Source organism: Mixophyes fleayi, chromosome 11 (assembly GCF_038048845.1).
Source record: "Mixophyes fleayi isolate aMixFle1 chromosome 11, aMixFle1.hap1, whole genome shotgun sequence".
NCBI lineage: Eukaryota > Metazoa > Chordata > Amphibia > Anura > Limnodynastidae > Mixophyes > Mixophyes fleayi.
Window position 1 is genome coordinate 82,828,289 of NC_134412.1, and position 25,234 is coordinate 82,853,522.

At 40.1% G+C, this 25,234-nt stretch overlaps 1 protein-coding gene across 1 annotated transcript; it reads left to right on the forward strand.

Annotated features, from left to right (window-relative positions):
* Window positions 1-8,510: 8,510 nt before the first annotated feature.
* On the forward strand, window positions 8,511-13,541 carry LOC142106934 (UDP-GlcNAc:betaGal beta-1,3-N-acetylglucosaminyltransferase 7-like). The gene has a single exon (XM_075189989.1). It carries the CDS (start codon window positions 8,984-8,986, stop codon window positions 10,313-10,315), a length of 1,332 nt encoding a protein of 443 aa, XP_075046090.1. The 5' UTR covers window positions 8,511-8,983; the 3' UTR covers window positions 10,316-13,541.
* The last annotated feature ends 11,693 nt before the right edge of the window (window positions 13,542-25,234 follow it).

Here is a 25,234-nt window from a genome sequence, read left to right on the forward strand (position 1 = left end):
TAAACGATTTTATAAGCAATATCTTTACACATATATTTGTACACAAATACTCAGGGTTCTATTCATGAAGCAGAGATAAGCCCTATCCCCGGTGAAAAAAGGTGTTTTTCCAGGGATAGGGTTGCTCCCTATCAACAGGTTAACATCGGGACAGGTTAACATCGGGACAGGTTAACATCGGGACAGTACCCCCCCCCCCTTCACAGCTTTCTCTAGCGATAGCCTTGCAAAGCATGGTTAAGTCTATTTAACAAGGATTGCAGAATATATTCAATGAACACAATGCTTTATTATTAAAATAAAGCATTGTTTTTAAAGGAATAATAACATAGTTATTTTTTAAAAATATTTTCTATATATGTTTAAACTTTTTTTTTTCTTTTTACAAGCTCTTAACGGCTATGCAGTTATATGTCTAACCGACTGCCCATGTGCCCATGCTCTAAGGTCACAGAGTGGAAAATGCTCCAATCATAAATATAACTGCACAGCCACTAAGAGCTCATTTGCGGCAGTAGGTAGTCTAGCGGCATCTAGACGTTCTCTTTATTTAGGATTTTCAACAGATAAAGATGCCACCAGTCCTGGTGCCAACCTTATGACTAGGTGAGCAAATAAAGAGGGTAAATCAGGGATGTGTGGAGGTGCATTTATTTCCTTTTATTTATTCATTTTTTAAATCAGTGTGTGGTTTATTTACAATTTATCTGGTGCACTACAGGTCCCAGTCAGCCTGGGTGTCAAGGCATGCTGATACCTGTGGTTCTTCAAATACTTAGGAACCTTAGTGCTATCACTGAAGAGGAGGGACACTTTTTTGTGTAAATTTCAGCCCCTTGCTGACTGAGCTAGGGCTGGTTGTTACTATGGCAGAGGGCCCCTATGCTGTGTTTTTCTGCTGTAGTGCCGCCAGTCCTGGCTGGCATGTGAGGCACAGCTGCACCTGCTTCCTACTCTACATAGGTCATAGTTGCCTGATCTCCCGGAATGTTCGGGAGACTCACGAATTTCTGTGAGTTCTCCCAGACTCCCGAGACAGTATTGCAGCCTCCGGCATCCTGCCTACTTTCTTAGTAAAGTGGGTGGGGGCGGAGCATAGAGACGCAATTCACAGTGAATTGCATCATACAGGCCCCATCCCTGGCTTTAAGACAGAAAATTGTGTCGTTTCGTAACGTCACGCCCTCAGGACGGCAGCGAGATCTCCCATCCTGGAGGAGAGATCATAAATGTCAGCAAGTATGACATTGGTAGACACGGAGAGAGGCAGAACATGGCGATACGCACTCAGAGAAAAGGACTCTTCTGTTTCGGAATTGCGTTCAACTCTATATGAGGCCCACAGTGAGCAACTTCTGATTGTTATCGTATTAACCAGAGCCAAGGCAAGACATATGGGGCTAGATTTACTAAACTGCGGGTTTGAAAAAGTGGAGATGTTGCCTATAGCAACCAATCAGATTCTAGTTATTTTGTAGAATGCACTAAATAAATGACAGCTAGAATCTGATTGGTTGCTATAGGCAACATCTCCAACATCCTGGTCTCATTTCAATATTGTTGACCCTCACGCAAAGTGCTAATTCAGCCACCTTAAGTATGTAAATGACCAGGAGCTTCGAGAGGGGAGAGCTAGTACAAAGTACCACGGAGCGGTCTGCCTGTGTACTGGGAGGAGCCATCAAACTGGTGTGGCCACACCCCGTTTGGCAGAGATGGAAGTGGCCCCAAGAAGCTGCTGTATCGGGGCCCATGACAGCCCTGTACACAACACATAACTTCTTAATAAAAAAAAAGGCAAATTCGGCATATACTGTAAACAGCATCAGAATATTTCTTAACAAAGTTCAAATAATTCTATTCAAAAGTTTCAATAGATATTACAGGACGTTTGTCTGTTCAATTCCAGTTATTCACTGGAGTTTAGTTGCAAATTATTCTGCCCATTCAGCTAATATCATTTGTGGTCAAGCTTACTTTGCTAAAAAAGCCATAAAACTAGCTACACCCAATATCTCAGTCATGTGTCACAAAGACACACATTTAGTATTAAAATGAAGACATAATACATTTCTTAATATATGGCTACATTACTCATTGACCGTTATCTATCAGCAACTTTTATTAAGGTAACCATTTTTTGTTTTCAAAGTCAGTAACTGGTCAGTGCTACGTCTCTTTTAAGAACCTGTTCCTGTTCAAATAGGATGCATGACCATAATAGTTTCTAACGTTCTATACACCACATAACGGTCTATAAATATGATATAAAATGAATGTATGTGACACTTACAATAAATCACTTAGTGGTCTGTGACACAGCCGAATTTTAGTGTTAATTTGTATGTATAGATTTGGACGTAGCAATTATGTTATAAGTTTGTTTTGATGAGATGTATTTTTACCTCCTGTAAATGACGGTCTTCCAGTGTGAGTTTCCTAAAATGGGATGATATAATTTTCACTATACTGCAAAAATTATACATTAAAACCAACATAATGTAAACAATTACTCCTGAAAGCATCACTTTGCAGTGGATATCGTGCTCAGAAAACAGTCTAGTGGGAGCTAGTTGTAGAAAGCTGTATCACATAGAGAACTACTGTTGATTTATCACATTTTACAATGTAAGATTATAGTGGCTTATACAAAAGAGCTACTTGTGTCACTCACAAATATAAATGTACAATTTTCAGGAACAGGATAAAACAAGATATTTTAGATACAATTGTGATTTATGGGGGAAGCATGTATTTATATAGTATATCTGCGAGAAGTCCCAATTTTCCTAGAACAGCCCCAATTTTTTTGAGCTTGAAAGGGGAGTGGTCTAATAGAAAGAGGGCGTGATCTGCCAGCAAAGAGAGTTACCTCAACAAAAATGGGGTTGGTTTGGGTGAATCAGGGCTGCAGCCAATTTTGTTCAAAATTTCTAAATGCCAGTCTCTAAATTCGCTACAAAGTGATATCATTGAGGGATATAGCACATATAAGGGTAGATTTACTAACGCTTCTGTAAAGGAAAAGTGCAGGTCATGCCCATAGCAACCAATCAGATTCCAGCTATCATTTACATTGTACATGCTACAAAATGATAGTTAGAATCTGATTGGTTGCTAAGGGCAACACCTCCACTTTTTCTTTTTAGAATGATTAGTAAATCTAACCCTTGGTTTGGTTCCTAGTGAATCAATGGGTTGCCTCCACTGGGTGTTTTACAATTGGCCCACTCAGTGGTCGAAGTGGGGTGGTAGACGGTGGTATGCCACAGGGCTGGGCGAGAGGGGTAACCACCTAGGGCATCAACCCGAAGGGAGCAAAGAGAAATTTATATTTTTGGTTAATTTGGTTATAGTTAAGGGCTAAAAGGCTGTCGGTTTTCCTTCTTACCTCAGGCTAATTTTTAGTTATGAGCCACCACTTCAAAATTTCCACTTCGATCACTGGGTACATGATAAAGGAGGTATCTACCTGGGGACTTTTCCATCACTACTGCTCCCTCCCTAGAATCCTGGTAATTTAATATATACGAGTACAGAATCCCCCACTCTATTTAAGGCACCTTTTCCTGGAACCTATGCAGACTTTTTGAGACTAGGGGTGGATTTATCAAACATTCTAAAAAGGAAAAGTGGAGGTGTAGCCCATGCCAACCAATCAGATTCCAGCCACCATTTATCTAGTACATTCTAGAAAATGATAGCTAGAATCTGATTGGTTGCTATAGACAACACCTCCACATTTTGTTTTAAGAAGGGTTGGTAGATCTAGTAACAAGAATGGTAGCACCTGATTGGAAGTGAGCATGTCTATTACACAGTCCCGCCCACTCTGATAGGTCTCCAGCAAGAGACCAGAGAATTCAGAATAGAGTGGTGGTCTGGGCAGTTATATACAGGTTAATGGCAGGAATCCCAGTAGAGGAGTCAAAAACATACACTAACACTAAGAAAACCAATATCAATTTCTCAGGACACAGTAGTACTTGTGTATAAGAGAAAACTAAATAGCACTGAAAGGTTGCAAAGCATTTCTTTTCAGATAGTTATTGGAATTGCATTAATGTATTTATGCAATTTATTTTCCCCGAATAAATACATCCAATGTTGTATTGATCTAAACTACAATAATGGAAATGCAAGATGTAAACATACTGTAGCTTCCATTATTGTAAACACTACAGCGTGACATACAAAGCCTTTGCAGCATTCACGGAGATCTGTTCTGACATATAACAAATGTAAGATAGCACAGTTTACCATTGGTGACAATATCCTTGGGAAAGGACTACCCCAAGTCTGTACTTCGACTGGTTTTCCCCTGGGTTGTATCTGTTTACTAAGCTGACCTAACTGGACCCCATATTAGAGACTAGGGAACACAGGGACTTGGTACCAACTTGCGGTAGCTCACACCGAGCGATGGAAAAATAAAAGTATATATTAATATCATTATATAGTAAAAATGTATGCAAGCATATAAAGGAACACACAAACAACATCTGTGTAATATTACCAGCTGCTAGCTCCAGAGCCAGATTTAGACCACATGGGGCCCTAGGCAAGATACTGGTTTGGGGCCCCCTCCCTGAAAAAATCCATAGCACTATAGTTTTTTAGCATAACATATACCCCTATTCAGGGGCTGGCTGGAAGACTTTAGCCCGGGGGTGCAAGCATATAGCACTGGCCCATAAGTAGCAGCCCATTTTTAAAGGTTGGTCTCACCACAAGCCCTGGGAGGGCCCTCTGGGAACCACTGGGCCCTAGGCAATTGCCTAGGTTGGCTAATGGTAAATCCGGCCCTGGCTAGCTCCATCTTGGGGCTAGAACTCGCAGGGTCTAGAATGGTAATCCATCTGTCCCTTATGCTCCCATAGGTTTGCACAGGTCCTGGGAGTAGTATTCCCCACTGCTGGTAATAGCAGGCAGTATTCGACCCTAGAGTCTCCTTTGGCATGGCCCATTCCGGCTACCTAGATCTGATAGAAACAGCGAGGTGGCGGCCAACATATGTCAGCCAGGTCCTTGCTCTACGGTCACCGCTCCCAGGCCAGTTGTGTGGGTGTTGGCCCACCATTAGTTAGGCCCCCTTCCAACACCCCCATTGGGGCAAGACTAGACTCAGCAGCCTATTAGGAACATTTTAAAGGAAAAGAATGCAGATGGCCCAGTGACCCAGCCCAAGGTAACCCACTATTGGACCGTCCCGGGGGGCAGATGCCCCCCAAACCCATTCTACCCCTGGGTGGCTCAGAGACAAAGGGCCTGGAAACGATAGAGGGTCTAACTGCACAGATGTGTTTAACTCTTTGGCGGATTTTGTGCTTTAGTCCCACCACCCTATTGAAAGCCCATAGATAAACATACAATACCTGCAAAGGTGTTGTCTAGACAGGTTGTCACACAATGGAGAAGTGTAGAAGGATCACAATTTTGGACAAAATGGACAAAAACTAACATGAGAAATTAATTTGTGGATATATATTTTAGGGCTTGCCCTTTATTGACATAACTAGCCATGTAAATTACCGCCCCCATCTCCCATGCCCCTCGAGAGAATTGCCTACACCCGCCTCACACACTTTCTTACAGCAAACAACCTATTGGATCCTCTTCAGTCTGGCTTTCGCTCTCAACATAAACAAAAAGAAAACTGAGAGCGCAAAAAACTGTAAGCCACTAGTTGGAATAATTAAAAATTCATTTATTATATAAAATAATATGTATTTAAAAATGATATAAATATACCATTACACATATTTATAAAACAATAGCCAGTATTGGGTATAACAAAAAACTGGCATATATCAGATTCAACACTCTAAAATGTGTCAGAGCACATAAAATATTCCCTAAATGGATTCACAGCAGATGTAATAATAATTGGATATACTCGTGTATATATATAGGTTGAAACTTGTAGACACAACAAAGTGTGTAAGATGATAATCCAACAAATACACGGCTCAATCCTGGAAAATGAATGTACTAGAGCACACAAATGTAAAAACAAATCCTCATACCGCAGGTAATTTAGTCCATGATAATGATAAAGTCACTCATGAATGATTCAGGAAGTTCATATGAACAAAAACCTCGTGTGTGAAATCCCCAATTGAGTACACAAAAGTCACCCTCTCTGTGAGAGGAACATTGTTGCCTTTTAGGTTGTTATATACTTGATGTTAGTCCCGGATAGGCAATCTAATGTGATAGTAAAGATCACTCATAGATAATTCAAGAGGTTCATATGAACCAGACTTCGTGTATAAAGTCCCCAATTGAGTACACAATAGTCACCCTCTCTATGAGAGGAACATAGATGCCTTTTAAGATGTTGTATACTTAACGTTAGTCCCGAATAGGCAATCAAATGTCATGGAGATTCAGCCTCAAAGCGGTATTGTATAGAGGTTTGCCCATTCAAATCACGGAGAAAGTTTCTTCAACCCCGGGGTATGTTAGTGACTCCGCTGTTACAATCACTGACTGGAATCCAGCAAATACCTGACGCGTTTCTCGGCACTCTGGCCGTTTCATCAGAGGTGTGATTATCAGAACAGACCAGCCTTCTCTATATAGTCAGTGCTTCTAATCACATGGGGATAGTAAACCAATCCTTTATCACTGATCATGTGATACAATGGTGCAATGGAATAAGGTTCCTGTTTAGAAAAAAGGTTCCCATTCAGAAAAAATACCAGCTGTTAAATACGTCACTCGTAACTCAGCTGTGAAAGTTGTAATCCTAATTGTAAGATCCGCTGGTTCAAAACATCATTTGTAGACACCAATAGACTCCATGCAGACTGTGCTGATGACACTTTCGCTCTCAACACTCCACAGAGACTGCGCTGACCAAAGTTGTCAATGATTTGATCACAGCAAAAAATAACAACCATTACTCTCTTCTAATTCTCCTGGATCTCTGCTGCATTTGACACTGTTGACCACTCTCTCCTCATACAAACGCTACAATCCCTAGGTCTTGAAGGCACTGTCCTATCCTGGTTCTCATCCTACCTATCTAATCGCTCTTTCAGTGTTAATTTCTCTGGATCCACCTCTGCTCCACTTCCTTTATCAGTTGGAGTTCCACAAGGCTCAGTCCTAGGTCCTCTGCTATTCTCTATCTACACCACTTCTCTTGGAAAACTAATAAGCTCCTTTGGATATCAGTATCATCTCTATGCGGATGATACACAAATTTATCTATCCTCTCCTGATCTTTCACCATCTGTGTTGTCTCGCGTTACTGACTGTCTTTCTGCCATTTCATCTTGGATGTCTTCTCGCCAACTCAAACTCAATCTTTCAAAAACTGAATTATTAATATTCCCACCCAAAAACAGAAGCTTCCTGCCTGACATTTCTATTTCTCTTGATAACACGACCATAAATCCCACCCCGCAAGCTCGTTACCTAGGTGTAATCCTTGATTCACAACTGTCGTTTATTCCCCACATCAACTCTATATCTAAATCATGTTACATACATCTAAAGAACATTTCCAGAATACGCACATATCTGACACAAGACACCGCAAAAACATTAATTCATGCACTCATCATCTCCCGCATCGACTATTGCAATTCCCTCCTTACTGGTCTTCCCAAAGTCAGACTTGAACCCCTACAATCTATTTTGCACGCAGCGGCTAGATTGATTTTCCTTACAAACCGTTATTACTCTGCTGAGCCATTCAGTCAGTCTCTACATTGGTTGCCTGTATTTCAACGAATCCAATATAAAATTCTTCTACTAACATACAAGGCCATCAACAAAATTGCACAGACATACATCTCCTCACTTGTCTCGAAATATCTCCCTACTCGACACCTCCGTTCTGCACAAGATCTACTTCTCTCCTCCACTCTCATCACATCCTCCCATTCTCGGTTACAGGATTTTTTCTGGGCTGCACCCACTTTGTGGAATTCCCTCCCATGCACAGTAAGACTTTCCTCTAGTCTTCAAACCTTCAAGCGTTCACTGAAAACCCACCTCTTCAGACAATGTTATGATATTCCTCAACCATCATCTTAATTTCCCTAGATTACCCTATTACCATCCTCTACACTGCTAACGCAAGACAACAACCTTCTGACCAACATTGCAACACACACAGCCCACTCAGTACTTTTACCTTTGCAGTCTGGCTGGTCCATTGTGCAATATGATGTAGCACATGCCCTTGTGTTTCTAACTCCCATTGTCCTATAGATTGTAAGCTTTCGAGCAGGGTTCTCTAACCTCTCTGTCTGTATGTATTACCCAGTATTGTCTTATTAATGTTTGTTCCCAATTGTAAAGCGCTACGGAATTTGCGGGCGCTATATAAATAAATGTTGATGATGATGATATAAAAAAATGAAGAACACGTTATTAATATTAAGAAAACAACAGAACAATTTACAGCAGCACGTTTTGTATTTGGAGAGGAAATGAGGTTAGTGTGTTAGAGACACACCTTTCATATAACATTATACTAACCTCAGTGATTTCCTAAGTAGTGCTCCAAAGGGTGCCTGAGTACCAAGCTGAAAACCAGCAGGCAGTGAAACGGTTAAGCTGTTAAGCCAACCAAGTGTGGCTCTCAGTAACCCGATCTGCACAGACATAACTGGCTGCACAGTACAGCACTCACAGCAGCAGTTTGCATCTGGCGAGTCCCAGGACAGAGTTCTGCAGCACAAGGATACGAAGCAATAGATGCACTTTGTGTAGGGAGTAGAAGACTCTTCTCTAAACAGTATGACCCCTGTTTCAGCATCAAACAGGACGCGACTGAAGGACACACAACTTGCAAAGCAGATGTTGGCTTTTTAAAAAGCACCAGGAGCAGAGTGCACAGAAGCAGACTGCAATGAGATGGAAAAGGGTCCAGGTCTTATAGCTGCACTTCAAGTCTTCGGTAAAGCAACAGAGGGAGTTCTGCACGAGGTGCTACTCTATGTAGTCCTCTGTACCCTCCCTGTACATGCATTTTCTAGAGATTTGGTTTTTGCAGACATGCTCCACAGACATTTACCACATATCTCACAGCCATAGAAGACAAAGGGACAGGAGAGATCCAAACCACGCTGAAGTTTGTCCCATTGCGACCTCAGGGATGGAGTGCCTGTTCAAAAGGAGAAGAGTACTGAAGACTTGTATAACTGTGTCACTACTTTTTGCCACCTTGGTGACCATACATAAACTGAAATTGGTGGAGGAAGGGTCAAAGGGTAGGATCGCATTCCATACAAGGATCATGCATGAATGGCTACAACCAGAAAACAGCTCTAACAGAAGAACCAGTGAAAGGACTAGTAGCATTATATCTCATGCTGTAAACTTACCACCACCAAGGTGGGACATTAATGAAAGTAGGTGTCCTGAAAATACTGCTCTAAGGAGACAACCTTGGTTCAAACATGTGGACCCCAGATTCCATCAGTTCATCCTGCACAGACATTGCAGGTATTTCCCATTGTTGCTTAACCACCCCGAGAAATGCCATGGAGATATTCACTTGCTCATAGTGGTGAAGTCCATCATTGAGCAACATGACCGGAGGGAGGCTGTTAGGAGAACCTGGGGCAAGGAGAAAGAGGTAGACGGAAAGAAAATTAGGACTTTGTTCCTCCTTGGGACAACATCTATAGGTAAAGATCACTGGAACCTTCAGAGACTTATTGAGCAGGAAGACCAGATTTATGGGGACATCCTACAATGGGATTTCATGGATACTTTTTTTAACTTGACCCTTAAAGAAGTCAATTTCTTAAAATGGTTTCACATATACTGCCCAAATGTCCAGTTTATTTTTAAAGGCGACGATGATATTTTTGTGAACACCGAAAATGTCTTGGATTTCTTGGCCTTCAAAAAGGAAGACCCTTTGCTGCCAAGCTTGTTTGTAGGTGATATTATATCTCGAGCGGTTCCCATTAGGAACAAGCAAAGCAAATACTTTATCCCGAAAGAGTTGTACGACAAACCCTATCCGGTCTACGCTGGGGGTGGTGGTTTTCTAATGGCGTCTTCTCTAGCCAGAAAATTGTTTGTAGCTTCTGAGAAGATACAGTTGTTTCCCATTGATGATGTGTTTCTGGGAATGTGCTTAAAGTCCTTAGGTACGGAACCCAAGTTACACCCGGGGTTTCGGACATTCGGAATAAGCAAAAAGAGATCTAGTGCAATGAATAAGGACCCTTGTTTCTACAGGAGCTTGTTGGTGGTCCACAAGCTCAGTTCAGAAGAACTCCTTAAAATGTGGCATGTTGTCCACAATGATAAAATCATCTGTGCTAAAATGGTCCATATTTAGCATTATTACATAGAAAATGACACAGTGTAGGTGAAATGATTGATATAATAAGATGGGAAACGCAGGGAATAAATATGATTCGCAGTTCCAAATCAATTGATTACATTGTCCTAAAGTAACATGGAAAAAAATAAATATTATTTGTTTTGCTTTTGTGTTCCAGCTGGTTCGGGAATAATTTTGACAGATACATGTACTGCACTTTATTTAATAAATCTATGCCTCTTGGCTAAAAAAATATGGACTGATGATTGCAGGGCACTTCATGGTTTTCAGCAGGAATATAGTATAAATGATTGTTATTAGAATATACAAATGTAAGACCTTGACGATACATCAAATGAGATGTAAAACAATTAAGTGTTGTCACATGACAAAGGACAGCTAAGAGAGCTGGAATCTTAAAAAACAAAACAAAAACCATTTTACAGTTTTCAACTATTTTCCAACCACAAAAGATAAGAGAGGTGGAATTTTAACTCTAACGGTTCTCAGATATTTCTCAACCCCAAACGCCAGATAAAACAGCACTTTTGCAAAGCTGGATTAAAACCATAGTTTCATTGAAAGCTTTTAAATATAGACACAAACCCTATGAGTGTTTATAACAAATAAGGCACTTCAACGTCTAATTTCATGAAGATATAAGCAGTGTTTGGTGCTTGCAACCGAAAGCTATTTGTTAGGCTGTTTTTGCTATAAATGTTTTCCTTGTCATGAATAGAAGTATGTATAAAAGTCTAAACCCAACTGCGTAAATATTATTTGATATAGTACTGTTTGTAGAATGCTGTATAATATGATTGGCATTATATAAACAATAATATTATTGTACTATATTAGAAGTGTCTACATGGCATAGACTTCTAATAGAGGTGGATTCACCACAGTAAAGCAATTGTAACTAAGTTTTTCTTCTATTCGGTTCTTTGATTTTAAATAATCGTTATTTCCTTGGTGGATGAAGTTAATAACGTTCCAAATTCTTTGAATGTCATCAGCACAGCCTACATGAAAATCTATGTTTGGATGTCTTGTCTTTTTCGCTGGAGAAAGACATCCTATATTTTAGGATCTTAACCACATAAGTTACTTGATCCTTCAAAGCACAAAGTTATTTTGTTTTTTTGTAGAACAAATCACTGGAATTTGAATAGGATCCACTATTTTGCTTGTGTTAGTGATTAATTTAGAATGGGCAGTTATGAAAATTGCTGCTCAATTAACTTAAAAAAAAAAAGGGTTTTCATTTACTGAAATGTACTAGAAAAATGGCAGAATCTGGTTTGTTGCTATGGGTTACAGTATATTTTTGTTGTCTAGGAGGACCACCGGCTTCTCGTTTAGCTGCCTTGTTCCAAAATACTGATAAAAAAAACATAACAACTTGGAAATTCCACCTTCATCTCATAAGATGTTAATTTATAATGTATTTATTTGTAATTGTTATTACATTCGGTATGTAAAGCCAATGATAAAGGTATAGGGTATGTTGTTGAGCAATGCCAACTAATTTCTGAAATAATGGATTACTATAAATTGTGATATTCTGTGCTGGTCAAATTTTACCCCACTGTCAGAAATGCAATTTAACAGGTTAAAAGGTACAGCTCAAGAAGTTTCCCTTTTTAGGGTTAAATGATTTTGGAGAACTGTAGGGAGTTGGGTCCTGACAATCTTTTGGACCATCTGTGAAGCAAAGTAGGTTTCACATTGTCACTGCCAGTTTATAAGGTAATACATATTATACTGAATATTCCGGAACTCCCACCAATAATGGAATCTGTCATTGTCAGTGATGGATCATTCATGACATTTGCAGACTGCTTCATGTGATATTATGTGCAGGGTCCCCTGATAGACTGCACACATTGATGAAGTGTGGAGTCAAACAACATCTTTGATCTCACCCATTAATTAAGGGCTATAGAAGGTCTATGTAGGTGATGGATCTGAAGTGATCTTCATAATACCAACAGTCCTGATTTTCCCTGGACAGTGCCAGATCTAAAAGGGGTACGTTCCACCACACTGGGGTTAATATTGCCAGACATAGGGGTTTATTTACTAAACTGCGGGTTTTAAATATTGGAGATGTTGCCTATAGCAACCAATCAGATTCTAGTTATCATTTATTCAGTACATCCTTAAAAACGACAGCTAGAATTTGATTGGTTGCTATAGGCAACATCTCCACTTTCTCAAACCCGAAGTTTAGTAAATATACCCCCTAGTTTGAGCTGATCATTGTGGTTTGGGTGATTCAGGGACATGGTCTCGATTATCCAGTCGGGATTGTTGTTAATCTTATATGCCACTCCAAACTCGTTAAAAAGCTTTGTATTAATCTTGAATTAAACTTTTAATGAGAGCACACTCATCAATATTGTTTTAGTTTTTACATCTCCCTTTTAATCAGGATGTCCCAATGCCATGATCTAATGATCCCAGGTATCATAGGTAGTACAAGTAGAACAGTCATGTGCCTTTGTTGTGTACCACAAGGGGGCAGTGTATACTATTAGTAATGAGTACAATATGAATATTATGCTGTTTAAGGTGAGATGTAGGGCTCCACAGGACGAACATTTTTATTTATTACTGGTCGGATGTTGGGTTTCAGGGGTGGAACATTTGCCCTGATTGTCATAGGACTTGTTTCCCCACCAATGGAACATTTCAACAATTACTGTTGAGATGTTGGGTTCCTGTGATGGAATGTTTCATATTACTGGTGAGAAGAGCGGAACGCTTGTGAACACAGATGAGAAGGACATTCCTACACATAATAGACATTTACAATATTACCCCAGAGATGTCAAGATCCAGAATTTGTGTATTTACACTTTTTTTATTATTATTATTAGCAGTTATCACTACTAGTAATGAAAATCTTTCTATGGATAATGTTCTAATACCCCACGTACCGCACAGGTTGATACTGAATTACGCAGGTACGCTGCTGCTTTATAGCTGTACGGTCATGAATAAGTAGGTTGGAATTGTACCTTCCCATAAAAATGGGTCATGTGGATCTGGAATGCAATAAATATTAACATTAAATTTATGACATTTGGACAATTAATCAAATTTGAATATGTGCGTTACATACAAGCTAGCTAGAAACTGGCATTAAAGGACATCTTCAAACTATAAATGCTTACATGGAAAAAAAAAAAGGTATACAGATGTTTTTAAGAATACAGGAAAGATTTATCCAAATTTCTAAAACATGAAAAGTGGAGTTGTTGCCCATAGCAACCAATCAGATTCTATCTACCATTTTCTAGAATGTACTAAATAAATGTTATCTAGAATCTGATTGGTTGCTATGGGCAACAACTCCACTTTTCCGTTTTAGTCAGTCTATCCCTATGAATTTAGTGGCAATATACTAGAGTGTAATGATTATGATGCAATTTTTTGGGTATTGAACAAACTGGATAAAATAGGAAGAAATTAATAACCGAAATCTGAATGTTTGAATAGGTTGTGGTGCTATCTTTGTGTTCTTAACATATGCTATACTCTTCAAAGTAACATTGCATTTCTAAAGGAGATACAAACTTGAAAGTGGCACAAATTAGGTTGTAAATATTTGGCATGAAGAATGTGAAAACTCTGTGGTGGGTTTACTCAGCCTTTATCTCATTACTTACCTCCTAATGTTCACAAATGTTTATTAATGCTGACCTTAAGTTTGTATTTATCAACTATATCCCCTAATGCCAGTAAACGATTATCAGGTTCCCACCTATGACGTCTACAAAAGTTTCGCATTTATGATATTATTCATGCAAATATTTACACCGCACCAAAAGATTGCGGCTTATGATTGGTCCGCTGCCGCCGTTTAATGCTGGTTAACAAAATGATTTCTCGGATTCTGTATTACAGAACTAGCAGAGCCCCGGGGCTCCTGATCGGGGGAGGGGGCAATTTAGGAATATTTTTCCTAGGTGGTAGTGCAGCTTTAACAAATCAAGATACATGTATTTCATTCATTGTAAACCCACCGGATACTACAGGACTTTCTGAAAATGCTCTGTGTTTCCTTATTTCATACAGCTGCAGCACCAAAAATAATAATATTTTTTTTTTTATAAAAGACAATGCAGCTGCCTGTCTGTGACATCATTTTTAATTCTGGGAAATAATAATCACTTTTTATATTGTTTACTCAATGATGAAAATTTTTTGTGATGAAATAAAATATTTATAATAAAACAGATGTCAGACTGTTAAGTACTTATACTATATGCTATTTATATATACACTATTCACACAGTACAACATGCTTATAAAAGTTTATATAATACATCCTTATAATAAGCGAGTTGTGATGTCAGAACGCACCGTTTAGACACGTATTCTGCGCATTAACTCTTTCATTACAGTTGCTGAGAGGTTTCACATGTAGGTGTGTTTTGTTGTCACGGGTTGGGTGAACATTATAGTGAACTTTCATTTTTTCAGAAGGAACGCAATAGAATATGTAAGTAACAAAATTGCAGCCGTTACTGCAGGTATTAATACCCTTCCCACAATGCACTCTGTTGTTAAACTAGACCTATGAACCTTAAAATGGGGGGGGGGGGTGTGGTACCTCATGTTGGGATCATATCTAACATTTGGAAGCACTAGGCACCCCCCCAACACTGTCCTTACACACACCTGCCAATGGTGCAAGCAGCACCCGTTACCCTCACAATAGTTAGGACAAAAGCCGGCCTGTCGGTACATTGGGGTCTACCCCACAGGGACACTTGTGAGGTAAAGTAATTTAGTTTATGCGTACCTTCAACTTTTTTTTATTATTTTAAAGAACTTTAGACGTTACCTCAGAGTTCAATGACCTGTATAAGATTTCAGCCTGTGGCTTTGTGCCTTTATAGAGTCATAGAACTCCTTGGTGGCTTTTAATAACTATATAAAACTAAATATAAAAGGGTAAACATTTAAAGACTTTTTTTTTTATAACAGGTTACAAATGTGATGTCATGCAAAATAAATAAAAAAAACAGAGATTTTCTCTTATTAGTCTTACACTAGAGTAGCGCTACGGAATATGTTGGTGCTATATAAATAAATGATGATGATATGTTAGACTAAGTTATTGTCTGACTGGTTTCTGCTGACAGCAGCACATTTATCTAGTTAGACAATGTTATTAAACATTTGCTGCACCATATGTATGTTTCCTGGTCCAACATAGAATAACTCAGCAGTGAACAACAGGAGGCCAGAGGCCCAGTGAGTCTTCGCCCTCTTCCCCCAGCCGACTGCTCCCAATCTAATCAGAACAAGGGCAGCCGAATTCCGCATCATCACGTGACCTCCTCTGCACAGTGCAGAGCAGTCATGCGGCATACCCGGAGGAGGAGGGAGTGCACAGTGCAGAGCAGTCATGCGGCATACCTGGAGGAGGAGGGAGTGCATAGTGCAGAGAGGTCACATGACATACACGGAGGAGGAGGAGGGAGCGCACAGTGCAGGGAGGTCACATGACATACGCGGAGGAGGAGGAGGGAGTGCACAGTGCAGGGAGGTCACATGACATACGCGGAGGAGGAGGAGGAGGGAGCGCACAGTGCTCTCCCTCCTATCGCTGTGTGGCCCCTTTGAAGTCTGGAGGGCCACACGTGCGGCCCTGCATCTCTTTCCCTTTGCCCCTCCACATTTGGACTAAACAAAACAGAAACAAAGAGAACATTGTAACTAAGATGACAACTCTGCAAATAAAGAGGCCACATACAATATTTTTACATGAATCAGATCACATCAGGACAATGTTCTAAACAAACAAATACTTTACTTTTTAACAAGTTGCAGTGGGATGTCAAATTAACACTGAACAATGTTTGTTACCTTCAATGACCAGTTTTTTTTCTGGGGGGGGGGGGGGGGAATTCAAAATATTAGTGTCCCATCGTTCTGGGGTAGTGTCCAGCAGAATATATATTGCACAACTGACAATCAGGAGCCCCCAGGTTATTGTATTTAAATAACAAAGTCTTATATAAGGGCAGGCACCTATGACAGAGGGAGGTGGTGATGTTATTATACAAGGGTGCAATGCACAAGAACATTATAAAAGAACGAGAGGCACGGTATTCATTATCCAAGTTCCAAAAAATGTCTAGTGTTTCTATATCCATATATAAAAGCACGTAGATTTACCTTAGGGCCATTACCCACTGGCTTTCCATTTGTATAAAGAAACACCTAAGACAGCACATACATATGGTATGCATCTGATACACCATCCACATGCAGTTCACCTGTAGTTGACATACACTGGACACTTTCACTATGTGTCTAGAACGGAAGTGTTACAGAAACTTTCCCATACATTTCAATAGTCCATTTATTTGAATGGCATTTTCAGCATGTTGGTTACATCCCAATGAAATTAATGGTCAACAAAGAAATACAGGCCGAGCTGGTTCCTACTAAAATGGTTGATAAACAAGTATAGGGACCCCTGCTAGAGTGTAAACTAGACCCAGACAACTATTAACCAGGTGCCATTATATATATATATATATATATATATATATATATATATATATATATATATATATATATATACACACACACATATACACACACACACCAGAGGCAGGGGCAAACGCAGGATTTGTAGAGGGGGGTTTCCACACCACGCCACAAGTGGGTGTGACCAGCTTGCATGGGGGCGTGGCTATAATATTAGACAGTGCTTGGCTGCTCTCCAACTCTTCCCATCCCCATAATATACATGGGCAATGCTGTGTGCACTACTGTTAGGTGCACGCAGCTCTCCCTTTTCATGCAGAGCTGTGTGAAGCGGGGGCAGGGTCCATCCACCTCAATTATACAGTGCCCCAGGCTTGGAGGGGGGTTTCCAGGCACTAGGAAACCCCCCCTCGGTTTGCCTATGAACAGTGACGCTGTTTCCACCACTGATTACAGATTGCGAGAATAACATCTAACATACGGATTAAGAGAAGTGTTATTGTGCAGTTGGTCAGTACTGAACAAATGACAGCAGATAGAATAACAGCAGACTGCATGACATGTGCGAGGCAGGAATAGAGTACAATTTCATCCTCTTAATCTCAACTGTGTAAACAGTCACTGCCATGGGCTCTGGGGAAACAGTCAAGTTCAAGATGGATAGGAAGCAAAAGTGACACCCTCAATAAACTCTTTTCAGTTTGTTATCCAAAATCAAGTCATTTCCTATGTGAATACTTCATCTGGAGAGCTTTTCGGTCACAGAAACAGAAAAGCCGAAATAAGCTGCGAAAAGTTCTTATGTGATTTTGCCATGTAAAATCCCCAAACCATTTATCCAACCAAGTTCTGATCAGCGCTGATCCTATACAGGCTCCCAGTCACTCAATGAACAGTAAAAAATGAAGACCCGTGCCGATTCTCTATATGTGCAAGACTAACGCATTTCATGGTGCACGCCCACTTCCTGGATCTTGGAACGGTCTCCAAATAACGTATCTGTTCCTAGCGTTGCGATCCTCCTCAAAATACGCATAGTGGAAAAGCTGAAACGGTATATCAAAGTCTGACATACCTGACTACCACCTTCGGACCACCCATCATTAATTTCAACATTTTTGTTTAAAATAATGGTTGGCCATGCCTAATTCAGGTCTTCAGTCAATCGTGTGAGAGAGGGAAAATCAGGACAGTCTTCATCCCATGTGGAATTCTTTCCTTGATTATTTTTATTACACTGAAGTGAGTAAAAGAATGTGCTTTTATGCAGACGCGCAACTGGTAGGTACAAAATTCGTCCCAATAAATGCACATGAGAAGACACAAACAGGTACCATTTAACTGTGTGATCTTTTATTCATCCACATCTGATAAGGTCTCCATTGGCGTCGCTACATCACTCAGGGTCATACCCAGTGCTTTTTTTGGCAAGAAAAAAGGTGCCGGAACTCACATCACGTAGTCAATCACTGTACACACACCCACACACGTCAGTTGTGTAACGAAATATAACGGTCACCGCCCGCAGTAAGCTCTCAGCGTGCGACCACGCGACCAATCACAAGCTGACCAGCGCCATCACAACCAGCACGTACGAAGCACGCATGCATCGGACTGGATACACAAGCAGCCTGCATGCACCGTTTTAATGATTTTGCCACCAACCTGCTACACTCAACAGGGCGATTGAAGTCCACGTGGACCAAACATCAACTGTTCAAAAGTTACTTTTAAAAATTGAAAAATCAGTTGAAAAAATGTGCCGGAACATTACATCAACAACTTTGTCTTATTTGCAATAAATCATCTGCTGTATTTTTTTTACTCCCCTTCTGATCATAAAAAAATCTACTGGATATCCCCTGCTGAGGTACACAAATAAAACTTTCCTGTTTGCACTGAAAGGATTAAACAGTAAATATCACTATTCTGAAAACATGGCACGTTCTAGTACGGGAATCCAGATCTCTCACCAGCCAGTGCTCTGGGAGATCCAGTTTACTACAGCACGAACACGTAGCGTGTACGAGGTGATCCTTGTGCCCAGTTGTATTTTGCTTTTACCGAGAGTTATTGATGTACACGGCTGATTTGTTTGTTACGATTTTAGTGCAGATTTGTACTTTTGAGCAATGCCTGTAAATAATCCTCACTGGGGCTATTTTGCATTCCAAATGAAATAGATTTTATTTCTCTGCACATCTGAAGTTAAACATGCTTGGGAATGGCCATATAGGGATCTAGAGTCTGTACAACAGGGGGGGCAGTCAGAACTCTTTTTTTAGCTGTCCCTTGACAGCGTCGGGTGATGGTTCAATGGCCAGGAGCCAATTGGCATGATTCCTAGTCACATGACTGCAGCGATACCAAATCACGGTAAAAAGATTGCTTACAGAAACAAATATTTGTAACACTCCCCCTCCCCCCGATTCTCTGCCCTCCCAAAGGTTTTAACTGCTGGGGGGGGGGGGGGGGAGGAGAATGCTCATTTTTACAGTAACTACAAAATATATAATTTGCTTTAATAATAATGCTTATTCCCAAATGTATCTTTTTAAATTTACTCTAATTTTTGGTTTCAGTTAGTTAGAAATAAAAAATATCATAGCATTAATACCGGCCCCCACATCTAACACCATCAGGGTGCAGAGAAGAGACTTGAACCCCAGTGCAGCAGCTGCTCCCTGGATGTACACCATGGTATCTCCAGCACCCCCACCCCCCCGCCAGTGTGTGTGTAAGCACAGCAAGAGCCCCCATACCTACTCCGATCCCTACTCTGTTCAGAGGGGGGGGGGGGGGGGGGGGGAAGGGGGCACGTCGAACACACAAGTATAAAAAATAAATTGTCGTAGGCAGGCTGGTGGGGAGTCTCTGTAAGCACGGTGCCCTCCTGCCACACATATAGTCTTCCGCCAACCCAGTCCATGGGCACAGCCTCAGCAAAAGTAGGTGCTGTCAGTTGAAACCTCTTATGGGGCCGGGAATGGTTTGACTGGGCTAGACTTGCCCTCCCCCTGGGCCTCAGGCAGTCACCCCATTTGCCCTCATTATAATTTGCCACTATCAGGCCCTTAAAGCAGGTCCAGGTACTTTATACACACAGCCGACCTATTGGCACTACTAGGGGTAAATGTATCAAGCTGCGAGTATCCAGTGGCTTTAAAAAGTGAAGATGCTCCCAATAACAACCAATCAGATTCTACCTATCATTATTGTAGAATGTACTAAATAAATGATAACTAGAATCTGATTGATTGCTATAGGCAACATCTCCACTTTTCATACCCGCCAGAAACTCGCGGCTTGATACATTTACCCCCTTTTCTCAATCCATGCAAAAAGTGTGAGTCTACCACACTAGATGATACAATATTGTTATCATTTTCTGATATTGTACTAATATAGTAAAAGTAAACTACGGGAAGAACTAAAGAAATGTGTATTTTGTTTTTGATTACGGTCTAATGCACAGAAAATAAAAGAAGATATTTAACACAACGTAAATCTAATTTTCTTCGACTTACAAATAAAAAAAAAAATGATTCCAGGCGAACCCAACGATTATCATTATGGTGTAGAACTATCTCTGGTCATGAAGGGGGTTAATGAAGCTATTCATAACACATTTGCAACATATAGGAAAATATGATGAATGCGACAACAAGCAGCATTTTCTTTTCAGGGCCACCAAACTTCTTGCTGTGCTGTGCCAAAAAGCCAAAGAAAAACAGAGTTTTATAGGAGCTAGAAGACACTGTAGGAGGCCTAAACAACACAGCACAGACCGTTCTCTCTTAATACACGTGCAGTGGCGCACACAGGGGGGGTTTCTGGGTCTCTAGAAACCCCCCCCTGCGCTAACAAAGTGGCCACTGTCCTATACAGCAGCCGCGGCGCTGTCAAAGAAGCGTCCGAGGCGGTGCTGTATTGTATACAGCACCGCCGCAGACGCTTCTTAGACAGCGCCGTGGCAAACTAGTGGCCTGCAGAAAATAAAGACAGACTTGTTATTAGAGAGTAACAAAGTACATTTTCTTTCAGTGATCCATAAAGGCTATGTATCATCCCCTGCTAAACATTCAAATTCACTAAGCTCATTACTTATGGCCAAATAATATATACTCTATATCTTGGGTATGGACGCTCCAAGGCCATGTAGGTTGTTTGTTGAAAAGTTTTAATTTTTGTTACCGATATTATAATATTTTAGTAGTACTAGCTATATTGTGGTATTCGCAGTATTGTTTTATCACGTACAGCTTGTCAATATTATGTTATTAGTGGTTATTATGGTACAACACAACAATTCTTATAACTGGCCGGAGAGAGTGTATTGGAGCTGTAAGGCAATGACAGTGCAAACATATCCTTATCAGCTAACTGCATTTTTTGCCCAAGATTGAAGTTTGCATGGATATCATCATCATCACCATTTATTTATATAGCGCCACTAATTCCGCAGCACTGTACAGAGAACTCACTCACATCAGTCCCTCCCCCATTGGAGCTTACAGTCTAAATTCCCTAACATACATACTTACAGAGAGGGAGAGTCTAAGGGCAATTTAGTAGCAGCCAATTAACCTACCAGTATGTTTTTGGAGTGTGGGAGGAAACCAGAACACCCAGAGGAAACCCACGCAAACACGGGGAGAACATACAAACTCCACACAGATAAGGCCATGGTCAGGAATTGAATTCATGACCCCAGTGCTGTAAGGCAGAAGTGCTAACCACTGAGCCACCATGCTGCCCAATCGTTCTCAGCCATCTCTGTGATTCTTGGTCAGTTTGAGCTAAATTGACCAATATGACTGCCACGTGTGACCAGCTTCAAGCTGGACCTATACCTACACAAACCTGCCCATTTAGTCAAAAAACAGTTTTGGATGATTCCAGCAGATCTGAACTTCATTATTCCGGTTGGCTGAAGCTGGCATACCGGTCACTGATTGCACCAATAGCAGAATTTCCATTCTGCCCAATCGTTTCCGATCCCAGTTGGATTGGATTATGATCAGGCATTGCCCATACATTATTAGTTAGCAATTCCGTGCAAGAAACAATGAATTAGCAGAGAGAACGTCATTTCATTATCTTGACGTTTAATTTTTTTCTAGCATTTGTTAATTTCTTTTTACTTCTAATAAGTAAAATTTGTCATCCTTTTATATCTTTGGTAAGATGTAAATAGTGCTGTATATCTTGGCATGAATTTCAAAGTTTAGAGCTTTTATAGTCCCCTTCTATCTGTCTGTAAACAGGACTCTACAACTACTTTGAAGACATCTATTTTTCAATATGTTCTACGATGAATTCCCCGGCAAAACTTACCTAGATGATAGGACCAGCTTATGTAGAGAACGGGTTAACGGAGGTGCCCAACACTGATACGTCATAATTTTTTACTGGTCGGTCAATCAACCCTGAGCTCACTAGTGTGTTAGAACATCACAGGGTAAAGCAGCGGCTGCATTATGCATTTTATACGAGATGTATTTAAATTTAGAATTTCTGGGGCCAAAAATTTCCACTCGACCTTGAAGTGGTATAAGGCCTGTATTCATAAACACATGAAACACTTCTATGCTTACAGTGATATACTGTGGAGGCTGCAAACACCTTCTTGCATTAATAAAATAATGCTGATTCATTAAAATTCATATTATTCTTACATCTAAAAGCCCCTCAGCCTACAGAACTCAGTAAAAGCTTGTTGTATATTAAAATAATTAAATGTATGCGTGTCCTGTTGAAAAAGAACCGTTCGTAATAGAGAATAGTGATGTATTTCATGTGCTCTTATCCAAGTCTATTCAATTTATAAGTAGACGAGAAATATCACTAAGGCTACTCCTATCTCTGCAAAGTAAATTATATAAAATAGCATCAGTTACTAGGCACAAGGATAGAAATAAAATGTACCCCTAACATCAATGCTGCTGAAGTAGCCAATAAAAAAATAAGTCCATTGCAACATTAATTTTATAAATGGGCTCCAATATATTTTATATATTGAAGAACTTAGCTTTTTTTCAACTCCATTGCAACTATTTTCATGTTTTAGAGGGAAGGATGGCGGGACTGATCATTACAACTTTCTGAACAGTAAAGGTGCGTGGCCAGATTTTGAGTCGATTTTTAACAACTGTTAAAAATGTATGAAGGCAATAGGAAATTACAATGTGTTGCTGAGGACGCTCATCACACAAATGACAGGGTTGCTTTGAAGATCTCCTACCATCTCAGTTCAGCTGCTTAACCCAGATAGCGTAGCTGGCATTGCTGTCGCCATCTCTCTTCCTCCTTTGGTTATTTCTGCAGCATCCTGTCGCCACATCTACTGTGGCCACGAGGAGCAAGTGTCCCGACTCTGTGTCCAGTGGCGAGCATGTCGGCGGAGAAGACGACCAGGGACACAGCTGCTGCGAGCTGGCGGATGACGACAGGTATGTCTATGCAGAACAATAGCAAATGCCTTTTCCAGAACCAGAAGAGGGAGAAGTTTAGTTAAGATAAATGATTTGATTGACAGTAGGGAATTATGGGGAAAAGAAAGCAAATATGGACAAGTACCACATTGTAAACTCTGCAAGCAGACTCACTAGCACCACCACAGAAACTAGGTAATACCTTATAATAGTTAAGTCATCCATTAATATGTGAAGCAAAAAAATGAGGAAGTATATAAAAAACATATTTGAGTAACTTTTAAATATAAACTTTAATAAATATCAATTTTAAAGGACAGAGATTAAGATAAGTGGTGTGAATTGCATTCAATATACAGAATGAGAGGAATGGTACAGAGCGGATGGGCAATAATGAAAAATAAGGCTAGTTCTACAGACAAACATCTGCAGGGACAAATCCTTAAACCCTGGGACTGACACTGGAAACTAGGAGTCAAGCATTAATAAGATCATTATTTCCATTTATGTCACACCTTCCAGCAGTCTCCTTTCTGTATATAATTTAACAGTCCAAGGCAGAAGAAAATAACCTGTCACTCTCCAGCTGTTGTGGAACTACAAATCCCAGAATGACCTGCTGAGGATTGTGTTACCAAAATAACTGGAGAGGCTAAGCTTGTTATGGAACACTGATTCTCAACTTTATTTTAGATATTTAAATATCGGACAAGTGGACAATCCCTAAAATAGATTTTGGAACCTCACCTGGGGTTCCGACCTACAGCGTACTGATCCAGCTTAACCATTAAGGATGCTAAAAGGTGAAACATATTAACCAGTGCAGCAGCAAGTTAGTGAGAACTCACAGACCCCCACCCTTGTAACCGAACAGTGAAAGAGTGCTTTGTACAGGCTCAGCAAATACTCTATGCAAATGTAAAGGCATGTCTAGTGCTGGTTGGCTCTTTTTGTCTAAGTTTCCCCATTTGCCACAAAAAAAAATTGCATTTATTTCCAAATCATTGTCTAATCTGTGGAGTGTAACATTCATTTTTATTAAAATTATCTCACAAAGCCAAGAACATGGTTTCATTCAGCACTGATTAATGCAGCAAGCCAGTGACTTATGGAAATAAGTACTTGTAGAAAGAGGGAGGATTCTGTGCATGAGAAATGACTTGTCGGAAAAAGAATTTTAGAACATGTGTATTATGTCTGTCGTGAGGGAAGAAAAGGTAATGGATTTCATGCGACATGTGTTACCATATTCGACAAGATATTTAGTAATAAATCTCACTGACAATTCCCCAACCCTGTAGTTCTGTGGTGCAGTCATTTTAAACTGACTTGTAAATGGCTGAACTGTAAGTTAGATCTCTTGAGAGCACGAGAGGATCAACCAATCAGAATTGCGCAAATCTGGTTACGCTCGGTGTACATTGTGAGGTGTTATTAACCTTGGGGTAGATTTATCAAACTTAATAAAAAGGAAAAGTGGAGGTGTTGCTCATAGCAACCAATTAGATTCTAACTATCATTGTCAAGAATGTACTAGATAAATGACAGCTAGAATCTGATTGGTTGCTATGGGCAACATCTCCACTTTTCCTTTTTAGAAAGTTTGATACATTTACTGCTTATTTTACCTTGTCAATTGTTTTTTCTTTGTCACTTTTATATACAAGTATGGCTGCACGGTAAATGGTATTTTAGAAAATAGCATAGCAAAGAAGCATAATAAAATGATTACTACTACTAATACATCTCCACCCTCCACTGCATTAAGATATCTTTATTTTGAAAAGGGACCGCTTCTATAAAGCTGCTCTTGCAAGACTGTCAGGTGAGTAATGTGTTCAACACAGGCAGTAGAAGCAGCTCTATAATCTGTTGTCAAGCAAGATACAATTTACTTTCATATCTGTTAGCAGTGAAAAGGAATCATAATACCATAGCATTATGGGCCCGATTCATTATGGAATGTAGGGCCATTTATGTGCTGTAT